Source organism: Mytilus galloprovincialis, chromosome 12, assembly GCF_965363235.1.
Source record: "Mytilus galloprovincialis chromosome 12, xbMytGall1.hap1.1, whole genome shotgun sequence".
In the NCBI taxonomy this organism is placed as follows: Eukaryota; Metazoa; Mollusca; class Bivalvia; order Mytilida; family Mytilidae; genus Mytilus; species Mytilus galloprovincialis.
In genome coordinates this window covers 74141759-74163216 of record NC_134849.1, presented here as the reverse complement: position 1 = coordinate 74163216, position 21458 = coordinate 74141759, and the positions used below count along the sequence as shown (strand labels likewise).

Here is a 21458-nt window from a genome sequence, read left to right as displayed (position 1 = left end):
CGATGACCGTGAGGGCATTCCGATGTATTGTCGCAACAGAGATTTGACTTTCGACTTTGACTGGTACATGTTACCGATCGTATAAAAACGCAGACATAACCGAGTGCAAAATAGCATTCATTGTCGCTTCAAGTAATACTAATAAAAATTATTTTTTTTAGAACATACTAAATTAATTATATGAAAATGTTGCGTCGTTAGAAATATATTTTTAAGTTATAAGTAAGTTATATCTAGGCACACATACAGGACAATTGTGTTGAAGCATTCGGAAGAACATCTCAAGAACGTTTATACGGGAAAAATGAATGCCTACATAAATCCAAACTATTAGAAAATCCGAATTATTATAGAAGTGTTTTCACCATGCACTTGCACTGCACTATTATTAGAATAGTAGAATAGAATGCTATAGCATTTGGATAAAAATTATGTATACATGTAACTGTTATATATAGAGTAAAAGGTAGTTTCGTTTTTGATACTGACTATATCATGTTGAATATCTAGACGAGCCCGTACATCATCCACGCACGAACTTGTCTCAGAAAAAATATGTCTCTGTAAGTTAACCTCACTTTCAGGTATTGTGATGTGATTTTCTTATAGACAAGTGCGTGTTACCATCAACGAAAACTTGTGGTCATCCGATGTTCAGTACTTCAGTCCTTTGATACTTTCTGTTCTAGTAAATATTACATAAGCCAATGACATTCAGCCTTCACATTTTTTAAGGTGTATATAAATCCGACAAAACCGAGAATCCCAGTGGTCTTTAAACAGAAAATAAAATGGAGCGTTTTCAGATCTGCGTAAGCATAGCTTGGACACACAATAGCTGTAATTTAATTAGATTTGTGTCTGAATGAAAATAAAAATACTATATTTATTTTTTGTTTACTGAGGCCTGGTGGTCTCTGACATATAGAGAGTTGTGTTTTATTTTTTCTAAGTGAAGATTTACGGCGTTGACTTTTAATATTTTAGGTTTATCTTTAAAACATGAAGACCCATTGGTTGCCTTCGGCTGTTGTTTGCTCTATGGTCGGGTGGTTGTCGCTTTGACATATTCACCATTTCCTTTCTCAATTTTATTTAATTTTACAATAGATTAAAAAAAAATACTGCAATGTGTCTGAATATATTTTATGGTAAATTTTAAGGTCCCATTTTGGGCAATTTTGGCTCTTATGAGTTTTGTTGTTTTATTGCCTTTTATCTTGATACTTATTTATAGGGAAACCTTTTCTGAGCAAAATAGTTTTCTCGTTTGAATTGTTTTACATTGTCATTTCAGGGCCTTTTGTACTGACTATGCGGTATGGGCTTTGCTCATTGTTGAAGGCCTTACGGTTACCTATAAGTAATAATCTCTGTGTCATTTTGGTCTCTTGTGGAGAGTTGTCTCATTGGCAATCATACCACGTCTTCTTTTTTTATATTATAAGAACAGATTTAAAAAAAAGTAAATTATAATTATTGTCATTTTCATCATTGGTGGTGGGGACGGCGTAGGAAAGATGGGAATTCCTCTAATTTATTTTCCAAGTTATTTACGTGAAATAGGGAAAAAAACAATCATTCCAAAGACATAAACTTTTCACGACTCCCCCCCTCCCCCTCCCCTAAAAAAAACACAAGAGAACAATTACACACACCTTTCTCAATACGTTAAAAAAAATCTCCATTGAAATAAGTTGATAATAAACAATCTGTATATACAAATATGTGAACATTACCAAACCTGACCATTTTGCATTTCGCGGGCAGTACGTGGATTAAGCACGCAGTCTCCGAATTTGGATATTTTGGCTTTTTCTGAGGAAAAAAAGATTGTTTCAAAGACAAATAAAGAAAGTACAAAACACTACATGTATACGTCATATCACAAATCTATCCGACTTTGTATGGTTTTGGAGGAGTAACACTTAAGAATTGAATGCTTCTTTTTGTAACTTCATTGGGGTGTAAAAGCGTTGACCGAAGTACATTTTGTATGAAACGCGGAAGCGCTTCATACTAAAAATGTGCACACGGTCAACGCTTTTACAACCCTATGAAGTTACAAAAAGAAGCATTCAATACTTATAATTACATTTTTTTAGCAATTATCATGAAAATACAAATTTTATTATTGTTTTATTTAATTCACCTGTGCACTTTATTGTGGGACCACGTGTTATCATGAATGAAAAGTTATATTGAGCAATACAATTGCTTACGGAATAACACGTGATGTGCAGTTAGCCAATCAGAATAAAGTATCATAATACATCTAATGTAATTATTATATTCTACATCTTACCAGTTTATAAAACAAACCATCTCGCCATATTATGCATGAGTAGATAATTCTATAGCTATTGTTGTGAAATATTTTTAAAACTGACTGTGAGTTCAATGATGAATTTTGCAATGAATAGAAATAAGAAGATGCGGTATGAGAGCCAATGAGAAAACTCTCCATCCAAGTCATAATTTGTAAGAGTAAACACTCATAGGTCAAAGTACGACCTGCAACACGTAGCTTTTGCTAAACCCAAATAGCAACCTATAAAGAGCCTCAAAATTTGTTTTATCATATTTTCGCCACAGCCGCAAATTTCTCCAATTAGCTCCTGTATTAATTGATCTTTAAATTATCTCCCTCTGAACTGTTTAAAACGTTGATTTTGTTAAATTGCATTGTCTCATTTTTCCTATTAATTGCACTCTCGCTAGCGATGGACACATAGTTGAGCCGGGTTTATAGTTTACAGAAGCAGATCGGAATCAGTTATGACGTAGACAGTAATCATTCTAATCGTAATCATGTTCATTGACCATAAGGACGATGAAAGCACATCATATAATGACGTTTCGACATCATATAATGAAGTAAACCAAACCACATAATATAAGATTACAAGCACATAATATAATGACACAACCACATCATATAAAGATATTTGCACATAATATAATGGTAACTGCACATCATATAATGATATGTACACATCATATAAGTATATTTGCACATGACATAAGTATAGTTGCACATCATATAAGGATCGTTGTACATAATATAAGTACGTTTGCACATCGTATAAGAATGTTTGCACATCATATAAGTACATTCGCACATCATATAAGTACATATGCACATCATATAAGTATATTTGCACATCATATAAGTATATAAGCACATCATATAAGTATATATGCACATCATATAAGTATACATGCACATCATATAATGATGTTTGTACATCATATAATGATGCTTGCACATCATATAATGATGTTTGCACATCAAATAATGATGTTTGTACATCATATAAGGGTGTTTGCACATCATGTAAGGATATTTGCACATCATATAATGACAATTGCACATCATATAAAGGTAAATGCACATCATATAAAGAAAATGGTCATAACAAGACAGTGTTGGCGTTCCATAGCTTAGTGTAATAAAATTTTATGTATATAATAAACCATTTCTGAACAAAGAGAAATAACTCAATCACATTATAAATACCACTTTTGGATATTAAAAAGGGTGATAACTCAACAACGAGAAGAGCTAAAATCGTTAAAAATTGAACTTGACCTTAATAGTTATCAAAGGTACCAGGATTATAATTAAGTACGCCAGACGCGCATATAGTTGCCGGACACAACATTTAAATTTGATGTTATTGAAGAGACACTGTTTGGCAGCCGCCCGCCCGTCCGCCGTACATCACCAAATTAATAACTGATTTTACTTCAGAAATCCTGTTTATTACTTTAACAATGACATCATTGACATTTTTAGAACAAATATCAGATTCCTGCACCTTGCACAAGTTATGTAATTTTCTTGACAAGTATAAAATCATTTTGTAACTTGAATATCTTAGCATATATTTCATTTATAAAATTCTGGAAATGATACATTAATAGGTTAAACTAGGCAGCTACCTGAATTTAAAGAACCCTTTTGTTGACTGATTCTTTTCATATGAAATCATTTAATTACAGATATTTTCGATGATTTATATATTATTGTTATCTGAACATGAAATCAAATAGACCTAGTAAAATCATTATTCTACAATTTGATAAAGTGTTGCATATTTTCATCTATATATAGTTTACATGAGGACATTATGCCCTACGAAACTCATCGGAGATCATCCCAATGGTTAATTAGATGGTATCTAGTCTAAAATTAACTTGAAATGTTGATACATTATAAGATTTCAGCATTGCAAATTGTTTCTTTATACGATTGTTTTGTAATTGGGAAAGCAATTTATAACTTCCATTTATAAATTTTGGAATATTTCATTTGGAATTTCCAAGCTGAACTGGGAACTTCTAAGTACAGGAAGTTTGAATATGTTACATGTATTAATACAATACGAGATTTTGAGTCGAATTGGTGAACATTAATCTCACAGCTACATAAATCTTACCTGAACAATTCTGATCACAATGATCTTTCTTCTGTAGAAAAATAAATATATACAGATAATTACATGACACAGTCGTATTATATTTTCATACTTTAAATATACAAAGAGTAAAAGTAAAACCATAAGCTGAAAAAAAGACCTACTTTACCATGGAAAACAAAAAAAAAGCAAAACAGAAATACAGCAATCCACCAAAAACATGACCAGCAAACATCCTTAAGAACATCAAGCAACAAGAAACAACCAGAGCATGAATAGAGCAGCTAAACCATCTATGATTACAACATATAATTCAACAAGAGTGCACACACTGAAATGTCTCGCCTTCTTAACTAATCATTGATATTATGTTGATAGTCCTAAGTATAAAGCTTTATTACAACTGTCACATAAACTTAACATTAACCAAGATAATCTAAACAAAGACCAATGAACCATGAAAATGAGGTCAAGATCAGATGAACCATGCCAGGCAGACATGTACAGCTAACAAAGCTTACACACAACAAATATAGTTGACCTATTACTTATAGTTTAAGAAAAATAGACCAAAACACAAAAACTTAACACTGTGCAATGAACCGTGCAATTGAGGTCATGGTCAAATAAAACCTGCGGGACTGACATATAGATCATAATATATTTCCATACACCAAATATAGTTGACCTTTGGCATATAATATTAGATAAAAAGACCAAAACTTAAAAACTCAACTTTGACCACTGAACCATGAAAATGAGGTCAAGGTCAGATGACATCTGCCCACTAGACATGTACACCTTACAATCATTCCATACAACAAATATAGTAGACCTATTGCATAAAGTATGAGAAAAACAGACCAAAACACAAAAACTTAACTATAACCACTGAACCATGCAAATGAGGTCAAGGCCAGTTGACACCTGCAAGTTGGACATGTTACCTTCCAGTCCTTCCATACACCAAATATACTAGCCCTATTGCTTATAGTATCTGAGATATGGACTTGACCACCAAAACTTAACCCATACATGTCAAGTGACATGATATTCGCGTGTAATACACGCTTTTTCAACGGTTTACACGCGAGGATTTTGTCACATGGCGTGTACACGCTTTTCAACACTTTACACGCAATTACACGCATTTTCGTTCTTTTCACTTTGTGGTCGTTAGTGATATCGCTATTCTCGTTTTTTTTCCTTATTCGGCGATAAATACCGAAAAACTCGAAGTAATTGTTTGGCTGCCCAATTGTTTATTTTTCTATATGGACAAACAGTAAAAGGTAAGTAGTTTGTGATTAGTTTTAACGATTTTGTTACTTTCTTTCAATTCACTTTATAGGGGAAATGTGCATAGAAAGAGGTCGCTTTCAGGCCTGTACCGTCGTCTAAAGCGCCGATTGTTAATTCAAAACGATGTGTACGTACCAAGATAATTTCAATGTTTATAAATTATATTTTGGAGTTCGAGCTTTAATGATCGAGTGACAAGTAACGTATTGTGCATTCTTTGTTGCAATGATCAAAAACAATACATGTGAGAGGAGAAATACAATGTAGCTAGTTGAATAACCATTTAACATGTTTATTAATGGAAATAAAATTTATAAAACATTTTTCTTTTTTAATTTCAGTTTCAAATATAGCCAACAGATTCTACAGGCCATGGGGATGAAAATATCACAGAACTGTTGGATCAGCTCTCATAGTACCTACCAGCTATCTTCTGATGAACTACCCAGTTTTGACCAGGCAATAGCAATGGGAGCAATGGCAGAGATAATAGATGACATTTTACATTGCCAAAAAAACAACATAATGACATTCTTTCAAATATCAATTCCTACTGTGGGAGAGCATTTTCAATTATAAAGAAATATTGACACTGAATTCTGATCAGAACTTGACTATGTTACATTTATATTGTACATTTTTGTATGCTGTTATCAAATAAATGTAACTAAACTTGATACTGGCAGTTGTTTTGAATATGTGCCTAGTGGTGGTGCTTTAAAAACAACATAACAGACCACTGTTTAATACAATAAAGTTCACAGTAGATTATATATTGTTTTTTGTATATTAACAAATTTGTATGTGAAATTATGAACATTACCACATTCATATTAAAAAGTCCGCATCTACGTCACGCATTTTCACACGCTTTTAGACATGTCATGTCATGTCATGACATGATTTCCCATTGTCAGAAGTTGACATGCATGACTTAACCTTGTTCACTGATCCATGAAATGAGGTCGAGGTCAAGTGAAAACTGTCTGACAGGCATGAGGATCTTGCAAGGTACGCAAATACCAAATATAGTTATCCTATTACTTATAATAAGAGAGAATTCAACATTACAAAAATTCTGAACTTTTTTTTCAAGTGGTCACTGAACCATGAAAATGAGGTCAAGGACATTGGACATGTGACTGACGGGAACTTCATAACATGAGGCATCTATATATAAAGTATGAAGCATCCAGGTCTTTCACCTTCTAAAATATAAACCTTTTAAGAAGTTAGCTAACGATGTCGCCGCCAGATCACTATCCCTATGTCGAGCTTTCTGCAACAAAAGTTGCAGGCTCGACAAAAACACAGATTCTCATTTCCTGTTTCGCAGTCCTTACTGTTTGTTTTTAAAACAGCACGAACACAAACAAAGACTCATTCATGTGGTGCCAAATTTTAAAACATATTAATTATAAAACTAACTATTTTTTCCTCTTTTTATAAATGTGTTCAGGCCACATTTAAAAGAATGTCTGTTTCCCCTCCCCCAGGTCTACCCTTTGTAAACAGACCAGGAAGGCAGGTTCTTTTTTTTTTTTTTTTTTTTTTTAACTGGATGTGATTGTCATAGCATGGTCACATGAATGGTTTGACTTGTCCAGTCCAGGCCACTTATCAGTTGTTTGTGCTCAATTTGAGTGTATTTATTTAGATTATCAATCCTTCTGCTTTCAAGCTTTCCAAAAATGGAAACAAATTATTTTCAGGAAAAAAATAATTTTGATTTTTTTGTGGAAAATAATTTTTTGACCAGGGGGCTTATTTTTGACCCGGGTGGGGGGAGGGGAAACAAACATATTTTTAATTTTGGCCTCACTTCTTTAGAAAATGATTAAAAACTGTTACATGTAATTAGGTTTTTACACTTTCTGCAGAATGTCATTTTAATTTTGTTCTGATATTTTTTCCCGCCAAATTTATTTTTTGTGCTGTTTTTTTTTTTTTTTTGGCAAGATGTCATATATATGTTTGGGATATGATATCAAATATAGTATTTCAATAAGCTTAACTTTGACCTTTGCTATTAAAGAAGTAAAACGGAAAAAAAAACTGATTTCCAAGGCATTTAAACCAGAAAATAAAAACCCCTTTTTAGGATAAGTCATCATGAAAGAGGAATAACTCTATTAAGAGACTACTGACAATTTGACAACTTTGTGGATCTTATTCTGCTGATGATTTATTTTTTAAAAGTTCTTATTTATATATCATAGTTTTCAAGATAATCATAAGAGGCAAAAAATGCCAAAAAATGTAAAACATTATCATCAAAATGCATAAAACAAGGCATCCTCAGACTTATAAATGCCATTTTTGCTTATTCGTGATCTTGTCTTGGTGATCAGTTATTCTATTAACATTTAAAGTTTATATCTATCTATTACCCTATTCAAGATATAAAGCAAAAATTGAGAAAAAAAGGCTATAACTCCAAAAATGATTCGACTTAAGATTTTGGTCATTTATAAGCTTATTTGAAGGTCTTGTCTTGCTGATCATTTTTGCTATCTACTGTTTCTATTTATCTAATATACCTTTTAAGAAATTGGGCTAACATGCAAAACAATTGTTAAAAATCGTTATTATAGGTCAATAACACTAATAGGGAGTCAACTGAAGATATCATATAGACTTAATAGTAGATCTTCTCTTGTTGATATTTTAAGTTACTGTCTATTTATTATAATTTTCAAGATAAAAGGCAAACATTTTTATAAATGATAAGATTCATCTTTTAAAGCAATAACTCCTATAAAAAGTTTTTTGACAGTCCTAACGAGAAGAACAATAGGTAGAGGTCAACATTCTGAACTTTTTGCTTGTGCCAGATTTTCTCTACTTATAGCAGGTTCTGAATAATAGGCAAAACTTGCATTTACGAGATATGAAAATAGGTAAACTAATGTCACCTTAATTCACATACCTTATCTTGGTTCCAAACCAGCCAGTCTCCGGCTCTGTGTGTTAGTTTATGTTTGTCACAAACCCATTCATTGGTCTGCAAAGCTTCCTCTTCACTGATGAAGCATTTCAACTTGGAGCATGAATAATCAAGATGGAAAGGTAATTGTGGACTGCGTTTGACATTGATTGTGGACTGATAAAAATCTGAAATTCTCACCATTGTTGTAACCAAGCATTCCTTTACTCCAGTGGCAATATCTGGTACTATAAGTCCAGCAGAGGTTTTATGGACTACATATAGAATAATCTTGTTGCCTTCAACACATACTACAATATCATGTGCCTTGTCAAATGATACTACAATGAATCCTGAAAAGAGGAGTTTTCTCCCTTCATACTGCTTCAAAGTCCACATGCTCAGACATGCACTGATCAGACGATTGGGCAAAGCTGGTGGTATGACAGTCCCTTTAAAAACAAATGCTAAACATATTGCTCTCTCTGGTGTACATTCTTTGTCCATGAAGCTGGTGGTATTTCGTTCTTTGACCATACAGGGAACAAAGAAGTTATCTACTGGTAACCGACTTCCTGTAGCTGTATCATATCTACGTTGCTCTGCCAGTATGTCTAAATGGATGAGGATGTTGAATATAAACTCTTTGTATGGTATAATTGCCTGGAAGTCCTTTTGTTCCCAAATGTTGTACATGTCTTCTCTGCATATCATCCCACTATCTGACATTCTTCTGAATATTTCCTGCATTTTTCTCATCTTTGGCCAAAATAATTTGTCTGAAAAATATAATATACAGAGGTAAAACACTTTCTGAGAAAACATGAATTATTCTTTTTCCATTTTCATTACTAATTGTTTCAAGTGATACATGGACTTACATATAATACGATTGCCTGCATGCTGTCCACAAAAGTAGTTTAAGCACATGACCTATCAAATTACTAATTTACACAATTTAGGCAGTCAAATTGCATTGACCGTATATTTATTTGTGATCTACAGTTACTGACAATATAAATCTACCAAAAGCAATGCCCTCTAATTGTTTTATTCACACTACTTTTTTTTTTAAATTACATAAATTCAGCTATAAGTTGAAATTAGTTATGGCTAATGTGCTCCTTTACCATGTTTACACTTGAGAAAGATGTTTTAAAATTTGTTTTTAAGCTTTTACATTTAAGTGATAACAAAATTGATTGGTTTACAATAGTTTATCAGGAACTTGTATTTCTCCAACAGAAACGTATAAAGATGTTCAAATTGTTTTATTACTTTTCAATCACAGGAGTGTCTAAATATGTGTTGATAGCTGTATTCGTCCAAATAAGAGAATACAGGATACAATATTGTTGAAGACAGATCATTTTCTGAATTCTTATAATTTGAAAATAATCAATCGGCACTGATTTTTGAACTTGTCAAGACATGGCTGATGAAGACCTATGCTACGAGTTTAATAAAAACCAGGCAGGATATACAGATGGGAGCTTACAATGAAATTTACCGTATATTTAGTATTATCAAGGGGTATAACTCATTTCAAAATAATTCATCAGCACTGTTTTTCAAACCTGTCCGAGACATTTAAGTTTAATAAAAAATCTTTAAAAAAATGTACATATGAAAGCGCTAATAAGACAAGAAGGACGGACCGAAGCCGGGTATTTCTAGATACCCCAGAATGGTTCATGCTAGAGACAATAAATATCAGGACTGACATGGTATAATCTTCTTTTATTTTATTTTTTAAAAATAAATGATTTTACATGTTTTAGGAGATATCAATTTATATTTGCATTTTCCCCTGAAATAACAAGGTCTAATCTGATGGGCACCAACAACAGAATTATATTCTGATTCGCCAATATTTTTAAAACGTCTATACTTAATGTATAGTTTGGAAGGGAAAAGAATTGACATAAATACCTCTCACAAAGGATCTCATAACCTCCATAATAAGTATTGACATAAACACCTGTCACAAAGTACCTCATAAACTCCATATCAAGTATTGACATAAATAAAATTGAGAATGGAAATGGGGAATGTGTCAAAGAGACAACAACCCGCCCAAATAAAAAACAACAGCAGAAGGTCACCAACAGGTCTTCAATGTAGCGAGAAATTCCCGCACCCGGAGGCGTCCTTCAGCTGGCCCCTAAACAAATATATACTAGTCCAGTGATAATGAACGCCATACTAATTTCCAAATTGTACACAAGAAACTAAAATTTAAATAATACAAGACTAATAAATACCTGTCACAAAGGACCTCATAACCTCCATAATAATCATTGATATAAATACCTGTCACAAATGATTTCATAACCTCCATAATAAGTATTGACATAAATACCTGTCAAAAAGGACCTCTTAACCTCCATAATAAGTATTGATATAAATACCTATTACAAAGGATCTGAAAACCTCCATAATAAGAATTGATATACATACCTGTTACAAAGGATCTCATAACCTCCATAATAAGTATTGACATAAATACCTGTCAAAAAGGATCTCATAACCTCCATAATAAGTATTGACATAGATACCTGTCACAATGGATCTCATAACCTGCATACTAAGTAGTGACATAAATACCTGTCACAAAGGATCTCATAACCTCCATAATAAGTATTTATAAAAATACCTGTCAAAGAATCTTATAACTTCCATAATAAGGATTGACATGAATACCTGCCACAAAGGATCTCATAACCTCCATAATAATTATTTATATATAAACCTGTTTCAAAGGACATTATAACCTCCATGAAAAGAATTGACATAAATACCTGTCACAAAGGACCTTATAACCTCCATAGTAAGTATTGATATAAATACCTGTCATAAAGGATCTCATAATCTCCATTATAAGAATTGACATATTTTTGAACCAACGGATCTCATAATCTCCATAATAAGTATTAACATAAATACCTGTCACAAAGGACCTCATAACTTCAACCATGAGAAGGGGGTTGATTATGACATACTCTCTGAGCTGCTGGGTATCAAAGTAGACGATTTTCCCTAGCGAGTGCTGGAAATTAAGGAAGTCATGAAGTTGTTCTAAATCCAAAACTGATACTGTGCCGATTGCATTTAACTCTTCAACTTCTTCCAATGACAGGATTTGTTTTCCTGCAGCAACCAACTCAGCTATTTCCAGTTCAAGGGGGACCCAAGCGTTTGGCATCCTCTCCCCCCAACATGGATGGTCGAAAGTTAGCTCTGTTATAGCTTTCTTCAGGTCTTCAATTTCTTGGTCAGCTTTATCAGTTGCATTGACAAATATTTGTTTGTCAAGGACAAGATGATTTCTTCCTTCATGGCCCCTAAATAATTCGTCTACTTCGCTGTACAATAGGGCACGTCTGGTTTCTACATCCTCCTGCCAACAAAATAAATTAGAGTTACAATGAAGAAATCATCATTGCATGGAATGGCACACTATAACCGTTATCTCACTGCAGTAAGTACATTCTAAGACATCATATATAACTTACAAAGACTAGACATAAATAAACTGGACTTAAAAATTACGACATAATATTTGCATGGAATGGCACAACAAATTTCGTATCCAAATGCAGTAAGTACATTTTGAGACGGCATACAACTTACAATGACTACATACATAAATACTAAGCTGCTATTTTTAGCATGACCTATATGTTACCATCGTTCTAATGAACACAGATTACTTTGTATTTGGTAACCAAAGCAGCCCCTTCTTATGGTAGACGGTGGGACCCATATACAAAGTTCTGAATCCGCCACTGGTTAAAATTCAAAGGAGATCACTTACATGAAGTTTAATACCAAATCGAAATATCATGGAAAAATGGAATTATGGCCAAATGTAAAGACGTCTACCAACCCTTTTGACCTATTACGTTATATACCAGTGATAATTATCTAGATCTCTTAAGGAATGCTTTGTATAAAAGACCTATTTATATGTTTTTTCACTTACCACTGGTATCTTGTCTAATGGGTGGTAACACACAAGATCCTAGGAATGTATATATACAAGACCTATTTATATCTTTTTCACTATTCACTGGTACCTTGTTTTAATGGGTGGTAACACACAAGATCTTAGGAATGCCTGTATTCAGGCCTAAATTAAAATATTGTTTGTTTGCCCTTTTCCGACCCTATGTTTTGAAACAGGGTAGGTAGGTAGGTAAAATATTTTATTTTTTTCCCCAAAAAAATAACTTGGCTCGGTATATTATTTGTCATGGGTAGGCAGGTAGGCAGGTAGGTAAAATATTTTATTTTATAGATACAAAATCTGCATAATGTCATTTTTTTGTCCATTTTGTTTTTGCAAATAAGTTTTACACTGGGACTATTAGTTTTGAAAAAAAAAATATATAAGAGATAACTTTGTACTGGTAAGATAATGTCCGGGCAGACATATATTACTAGTAGAAAATGTCCCTAGAGTGTTACAAATTTCGTGTGTGCCTTTTTTTCCAATAAAAATGCTATAAGACTTAAACTCAATTGTCACGTATTTTGCATCACATTTATAAATGATCTGTATGGAAAACTTGGCGATTTTACTGCCAGATATTCTCCACTTTACAGGGTTTTGTCACTTTTGGTTCATGTCAGATATAAATAATTTAGCGGCATCGTTAACATAATCATTCTGATATGCGGATCACAAAAGGCCATCCCTACATAGAATACAACGTCCGTTTACAAATTAGTTTGTACACACGTTAATACTTTTGTATCAAACGAACTTTTTTGTAAATGAACCCTGCTCTTTAAGTTTAAAGGTACAGAGACGTACTTCATATCATGATTTCAGAAAGCGTTCAACATCGATTTCAAACAAATGCTTTGAAACTTCAAATGCAAGTGTTCATGTCAAACGCTCAGGTGATACCAAACGGACTGGACCTTATACGTAAAGATAAAACCCGAGGATTCCGGTAAAAAAGTGTTGAGCGGGAAATACAAATATAAGATTTTTGGTAGGAACGAAAAAAAAAAATAAAATAAAATCTTGCTGGTAAATACAAATAAAAGATTTTCAGGCGGAACGAATTGATAGGGTCGGTCGGTAAAGGGCAAACAAACAATATTTTAATTTAAGCCTCAAGTTCTATTTATATCTTTTTTCACTTGCCACTGGCATCTTGTAATTATGGGTGGCAACAAAAAAGATCTAGGGAATGCCTGTATACAAGTTTTATCTTTTTTCACTTGTCACTGGTGTCTTTTAATTACGGGTGGCAACACAAATTATCTTTGGAATGCATGTATACAAGTCCTATTCATATATTATTCACTTACCACTGGTGCCTTGTGTCAATGGATAGTAACAAACAAGGTCTATGGATTGCCCTTTAAAAAAGACCTATGTATATATTTGTCACTTACCACTGGTATCTTGTCCTTATGTGTGGCAACAAACAAGATCTTAGGGATGCCAGCATACACCACTTTACAATAGGTCAGGATTGAGTTTACCCAGTGCAGTAAGAAGACTGAAAGTAGAATAAAACTAAATTACAATATGTGATATAAGTTGTATACCTGTTATATAATAACGTTAATTTTAATTACTTGTAACATGTGCATAGTTTTGAAAAAAGGTGGCAATCAAAATATAGAAGTTCAATAAAAGAATACAAAAGAGGGACGAAAGATACCAAAGGGACAGTCAAACTCATAAATCTAAAACAAACTGACAACGCCATGGCTAAAAATGAAAAGGACAAACAAACAAGAGCACACACGACACAACATAGAAAACTAAAGAATAAACAACACGAACCCCACCAAAAAACTAGGTGTGATCTCAGGTGCTGCGGAAGGGTAAGCAGATCCTGCTCCACATGTGGCACCCGTCCTGTTGCTTATGGGATAACAAATCCGGTAAATAGTCTAATTCGGTAGGTCACATTCATGAAAGGGGTGGGGATTGTAGTTACGACGTAAGGAACATATCCGATATCATTTGTGAAACGGTTATTCCATAACGGTCAACCAACTCGTGATGGCGTCCGTAAAATTTACGAAGGGATGATTTCAACTTCACCATTTGGAACTCTTGGTTTAATAGCTTCCAAATATCACGTTCCAACACAAGTGAAACTGCGAGCTACTGGTCCGAGACCACACTTAATTCTTCGTGCATTTCTTTTAGAACATAGATAAAAATTAAAAAAATTACACCTGCGCTTTCTCAATGAAACTTTTACAGTGTGTTGTACTACTTTTGAGACAAATTATATCAAAATTATAGAAAACTTCATCGGCTCTAACTCAAAATATGGACAATTTTGTGTTTAGGGTGTCTTGAAATCTTTTGACAGCTTCCGAAGTCCTAATTTTTAACCTTTTTCAGCTGGACCAAATCACTACTTTCCTGTAAAATTCTGGACCCAAATTTTTTTACAGTGTAATTTCACCCCCCTACTTACAATTTGAGGCATTAAACATGGAGAAATAAATTTGGAAGGGGTATAAAAATTAATGGCAAGTAACCCACTGTTAACACTAGGGACTATATTCGTGAACAACGAAAATTAAGGGACGACAATTGTGGTCTCGGACCTAATAAGATAGAAAGAGTTGACAAATCTTTAAAAAAAACTTGGTATGACTAAAGCTTGATAAATTATAACACTGCTTGCAAAGTTTCATAACAATAGGATATATATTATAGACAATATGTTAAATTCTATACCTATCTTTGCGTGTTAAATTTTGACATTAAAATTGAAAAATTTCAACTATCAACATTTTGGGCTTTAAAAATTAAAATATTGCAAAAAACTATTTTTTAAATGCCTTAATATATCATTTATTATGTACTAAAAGCCATAGAGTACTCATTTGGTTTATCAGACTTAGCATAATTATTCAAAAGTCAAAATTTTATCAGCCTGGGCCTAAAAATTGAGGTTTTTCAATGAAAGGGGGCCTTACATGAAGATGTAATATTTTCCAGCAATTTTAAATTTGTGAAGCTTTTTGGTTATAAATAATCCTTAAAAATATGTATTGAATGTACTTTAAATGGAAAGAAAAGTTACAAATAACATATCATATTAGTTTAAAAGGGTCTTAAGCCAAGTAAGACTGGAAAAAAATAATGGTCAATTTAGGCCGTGCCACATATTTACATTAAAAAATGCATATTGAGGCTATAAGAAATAAAAAAAAGTGTGTCTTTTTTATCATTTCTATACTCATGTGACATGATACAACAAATATGAGCACAAAAAGGCTCTTGCAATTAACTTTTCTTGCAGACAGTATGGTCTGATACAAAGATTTTTGCCTTTTTAGTGAAAAACTTGAATGCAGTTTTAGTCTCTGAACAGGCTTATATTTAAAACACTTGCTATCCTACAGAAGAAAAGAAAGATATTATGTGAAATGGAACAGGTACAATAGACATTGTAAAGTGCTTTTGATACAAATTTAGTGAGGTCTTTATTGTGGACTTCAAATTTTATGTACCAAGAACCCCACTTTTGACTTCATCCAAACAGGGCGTTAGACAAGGGTCATTTATACAACACATTTTGCACATATTGTCTGAGATAATCTTCTTTTCTGTAGATTCTGAGTTCATAAACAAGTAAAAGAACTAGATAAAGGCATAGAAACACAAGTATTGACACATGAAAACCTGTCAGATAGAAAGTCAGGATGCCATGTATGCATCAATATTGAAAAAGCCTTAAAATGCCTATTTTGACCATAAAATGCCAAAGTTGGTCATTTTTGCAGAAATTCTATAAAATTAAAGTTTAAAGACTTTAGTTTCATGCTATTTGACAAATTGACACCACCAAATCATTTAGGGAAGTTGCCAAAGTACAGATTCTATATTTACAGACTTCACCTCTTAGGTCCGAGACCACAATTAATTCGTAGTGCATTTCTTTTAGAACATAAATAAAAATTAAAAAAATCCCACCTGGGTTTTCTCAATGAAATTTTTACAGTTTGTTGTTCTACTTTTGGGACAAATTATATCAAAATTATAGAAAACTTCATCGGCTCTAACTCAAAATAAGAACAATTTTGTGTTTAGGTTGTCTTGAAATCTTTTGACAGCTTCCGAAGTCCAAATTTTAACCTTTTTCAGCTGGACCAAATCACTACTTTCCTGTAAAATTCTGGACCCAAATTTTTTTACAGTGTAATTTCACCCCCCTACTTACAATTTGAGGCATTAAACATGGAGAAATAAATTTGGAAGGGGTATAAAAATTAATGGCAAGTAACCCACTGTTAACACTAGGGACTATATTCATGAACAACGAAAATCAAGGGAAGATAATTGTGGTCTCGGACCTAACTGCTCACTGATGATACCCCTGCCGCAAGTGGATAATATTAATAGTGTAAAAATATGCAAGTGTTAGGTAAACAGGAAGTTGTCGAGTGATGAATCTGAAAACGCATCACACGGTATAGCTGACTTATATAAATCCTGAAACCAAATTTCAGAAATCCTTGTATTGTAGTTCCTGAAAAAAATGTGATGAAAATTTTCAACTTGGCTATCATGTGTTAAATCATACAAGTGTTCGGTAAACAGGAAGTTGTCAAATGATCAATCTGAAAACACATCACCATAAAAAGTAAAAACATGAAAAAAATAGTCTGCCCAAGAATGTAATGTTATTTTAAAGCAATTTAATGAGTCTTCTTATGTAGACGAAACGCGCGTCTAGAGGATCTAAAGAGCCTGTGTCGCTCACATTGGTCTATGTGAATATTAAACAATGGACACAGATGGATTCATGACAAAATTGTGTTTTGGTGATGGTGATGGTGATGTGTTTGTAGATCTTACTTTACTAAACATTCTTGCTGCTTACAATTATCTCTCTCTACAACAGTACTTTCTGTGGAAAATGTTATTGAAAATCTTCAAATTTTAAGAAAATTGTTAAAAATTGACTATGAAGGGCAATAACTCCTTAGGGGTCAATTGACTATTTTGGTCATACTGACCTATTTTTAGTTCTTACTTTGCTGTACATTAATATTGCTGTTTACAGTTTATCTCTATCTATAATAATATTCAAGATAATAACCAAAAACAGCAAAATTTCCTTAAAATTACCATTTCAGGGCCAGCAACCCAACAACGGAATGTCCAATTCATCTGCAAATTTCAGGGCAGATAGATCTTGACCTGATGAACAATTTTATCCCTGTCAGATAGCTCTAAATGCTTAGGTTTTTGAGTTATAAGCCAAAAACTGCATTTTATCCCTATGTTCTATTTTTAGCCATGGTGGCCATCTTGGTTGGTTGGCCGGATCACCGGACACATTTTTTAAACAAGATACCCCAATGATGATTATGGCCAAGTGTGGTTAAATTTGGCCCAGTAGTTTCAGAGGAGAAGATTTTTCTAAAAGATTACTAAGATTTACGAAAAATGGTTAAAAATTGACTATAAAGGGCAATAACTCCTAAAGTGGTCAACTGACCATTTTGGTCATGTTTACTTATTTGTAAATCTTACTTTGCTGAACATTATTGCTGTTTACAGTTTATCTCTATCTATAATAATATTCAAGATAATAACCAAAAACAGCAAAATTTCCTTAAAATTACCATTTCAGGGGCAGCAACCCAACAACGGAATGTCTGATTCATCTGAAAATTTCAGGGTAGATAGATTTTGACCTGATGAACAATTTTACCTCGTCAGATTTGCTCTAAATGCTTTGGTTTTTGAGTTATAAGCCAAAAACTGCAGTTTACCCCTAGTTTCTATTTTTAGCCATGGCGGCCATCTTGGTTGGTTGGCCGGGTCACCGGATACATTTTTTAAACTAGATACCCAATGATGATTATGGCCAAGTTTGGTTAAATTTGGCCCAGTAGTTTCAGAGGAGAAGATTTTTGTAAAAGTTAACGCAGGACGACGACGACAGACGCCGGACGCCAAATGATGAGAAAAGCTCACTTGGCCTTTCGACCAGGTGAGCTAGAAATCATCCTGGTATAGATAATGAGTTTATTATAATTATGGACAAACAAGACACAAGTTAAACATATAGATTTCATAATTTTAATTAACATAAATTACCTGCTGGGGTTGGTGTCATGTGCTGTCCTGGAAAACACAGAACATCAGTGACTTCTTCATTCAATCTTTTACTTCCGTCAAAAACTACCAGAAACAATGCTCTGAAAGTCATGAATGTCTGGTGTGTTGTATAATAGACATACTGTCCACCAAAGTCCCAGAAGATAAGTCTGCCAACTTTCATTTTATATTTCCCACTTTTGAGGACTTTCTCCATTCTCTTTCTTATTTCCTTTTCGGTCATTTTAGTGGTCATTTTCTTCTTCATTTGCTGTCTTTTAGACTCATCAGAGGACATCTGTTGTGACAAAGATTTGGCTGTTTGTGGCTGTGTAGAGGGTTCACTCGAGAGGTTCACAGGGAAATCTGTTGACTTGGTAGCTACTGACTTCAGAGAATGAGTATCTTCTTTATTTGGACTATCAACAGGTTTTGCATCCGATTCAGGTTTTTTTGGTGTTTTTGTTTGTTTATTTTCATCTTCTTCTTCAGAGGTCATTAATACTTTATTATAAACAACATCCAAGGCATTATAAGTTGCTGCATAAAAAAAAAACCAAATAACTGATGTTATCTATTATATATATAACATGTATAAATGTATATATGCAAAATAGATAAACTTTGGTGTGAATAGCTGAATTAATACCGACATCCACTTTATTGTAAATTTGGTGGATAGTTGTCTTATTTGCAATCATACCTCCTCTCCTTATTGATATATTAAAACAGTAAACAATTCAGATTTAACTTTAATAACACGTAGAATCAATACAGGGATGACTTAGTCTACGTAAGTATAGTCAATATTTGACATCACGTTGGAACAAAAAATGCTGCTTGCATTTTGTTTGTACACCTTTTCTTTTAGAAATAACAACTAACATGACCCACATAATAAGACTGACACTAAATTTTGGACTATTATACTAACGGGACTGGAAACCGTTACACCATGACCCACATAATAAGACTGACACTAAATCTGAGACTATTATACTAAGGGGATTGGAAACCGTTACACCATGACCCACATAATAAGACTGACACTAAATCTGAGACTATTATACTAAGGGGACTGGAAACCGTCACACCATGACCCACATAATAAGACTGACACTAAATCTGAGACTATTATACTAATGGGACTGGAAACCGTTACACCATGACCCACATAATAAGACTGACACTAAATCTGAGACTATTATACTAAGGGGACTGGAAACCGTTACACCATGACCCACATAATAAGACTGACACTAAATCTGACACTATTATACTAAGGGGACTGGAAACCGTTACACCATGACCCACATAATAAGACTGACACTAAATCTGAGACTATTATACTAAGGGGACTGGAAACTGTTACACCATGACCCACATAATAAGACTGACACCAAATCTGGGACTATTATATTAAGAGGACTGGAAACCGTTACACCATGACCCACATGATAAGACTGACACTAAATCTGACACTATTATACTAAGGGGACTGGAAACTGTTACACCATGACCCACATAATAAGACTGACATTAAATCTGAGACTATTATATATACTAAGGGGACTGGAAACCGTTACACCATGACCCACATAATAAGACTGACACTAAATCTGAGACTATTATACTAAGGGGACTGGAAACTGTTACACCATGACCCACATAATAAGACTGACACTAAATCTGAGACTATTATACTAAGGGGACTGGAAACCGTTACACCATGACCCACATAATAAGACTGACAATAAATCTGGGACTATTATACTAAGGGGACTGGAAACTGTTACACCATGACCCACATAATAAGACTGACACTAAATCTGAGACTATTATACTAAGGGGACTGGAAACCGTTACACCATGACCCACATAATAAGACTGACACTAAATCTGAGACTATTATACTAAGGGGACTGGAAACCGTTACACCATGACCCACATAATAAGACTGACACTTAATCTGAGACTATTATACTAAGGGGACTGGAAACCGTTACACCATGACCCACATAATAAGACTGACACTTAATCTGAGACTATTATACTAAGGGGACTGGAAACCGTTACACCATGACCCACATAATAAGACTGACACTAAATCTGAGACTATTATACTAAGGGGACTGGAAACCGTTACACCATGACCCACATAATGAGACTGACACCAAATCTGAGACTATTATACTAAGGGGACTGGAAACCGTTACACCATGACCCACATAATAAGACTGACACTAAATCTGGAACAATTATACTAAGGGGACTGGAAACAGTTACACCATGGCCCACATAAGACAAACACTAAATCTGAGACTATTATACTAAGGGGACTGGAAACTGTTACACCATGACCCACATAATAAGACTGACACCAAATCTGGGACTATTATATTAAGAGGACTGGAAACCGTTACACCATGACCCACATAATAAGACTGACACCAAATCTGGGACTATTATACTAAGGGGACTGGAAACCATTACACAATGACCCACATGATAAGACTGACACTAAATCCGACATTATTATACTAAGGGGACTGGAAAACGTTACACCATGACCCACATAATAAGACTGACACTAAATCTGACACTATTATACTAAGGAAACTGGAAACCGTTACACCATAACCCACATAATAAGACTGACACTAAATCCGACATTATTATACTAAGGGGACTGGAAACCATTACACAA

The 21458-nt window shown here is 33.7% G+C and overlaps 1 protein-coding gene and 1 long non-coding RNA gene across 2 annotated transcripts in view; one reads left to right on the top strand and one right to left on the bottom strand.

Annotated features, from left to right (window-relative positions):
• Positions 1-21458, bottom strand: part of LOC143054827 (uncharacterized) — a 96180-nt gene that overhangs the window by 32989 nt on the left and 41733 nt on the right. The window contains exons 6-10 of the mRNA XM_076227878.1: positions 18752-19291; positions 14062-14168; positions 11596-12049; positions 8653-9428; positions 4443-4473 (exon numbers count right to left, since the gene is read on the bottom strand). Of these exons, the coding sequence (XP_076083993.1) occupies positions 4443-4473; positions 8653-9428; positions 11596-12049; positions 14062-14168; positions 18752-19291 (1908 nt within the window). The remainder of the gene's footprint in view (positions 1-4442; positions 4474-8652; positions 9429-11595; positions 12050-14061; positions 14169-18751; positions 19292-21458) is intronic.
• Positions 5456-6400, top strand: LOC143053789 (uncharacterized). The gene is made up of 2 exons (XR_012971451.1): positions 5456-5713; positions 6065-6400. It is a non-coding gene; the product is annotated as an uncharacterized LOC143053789 (long non-coding RNA).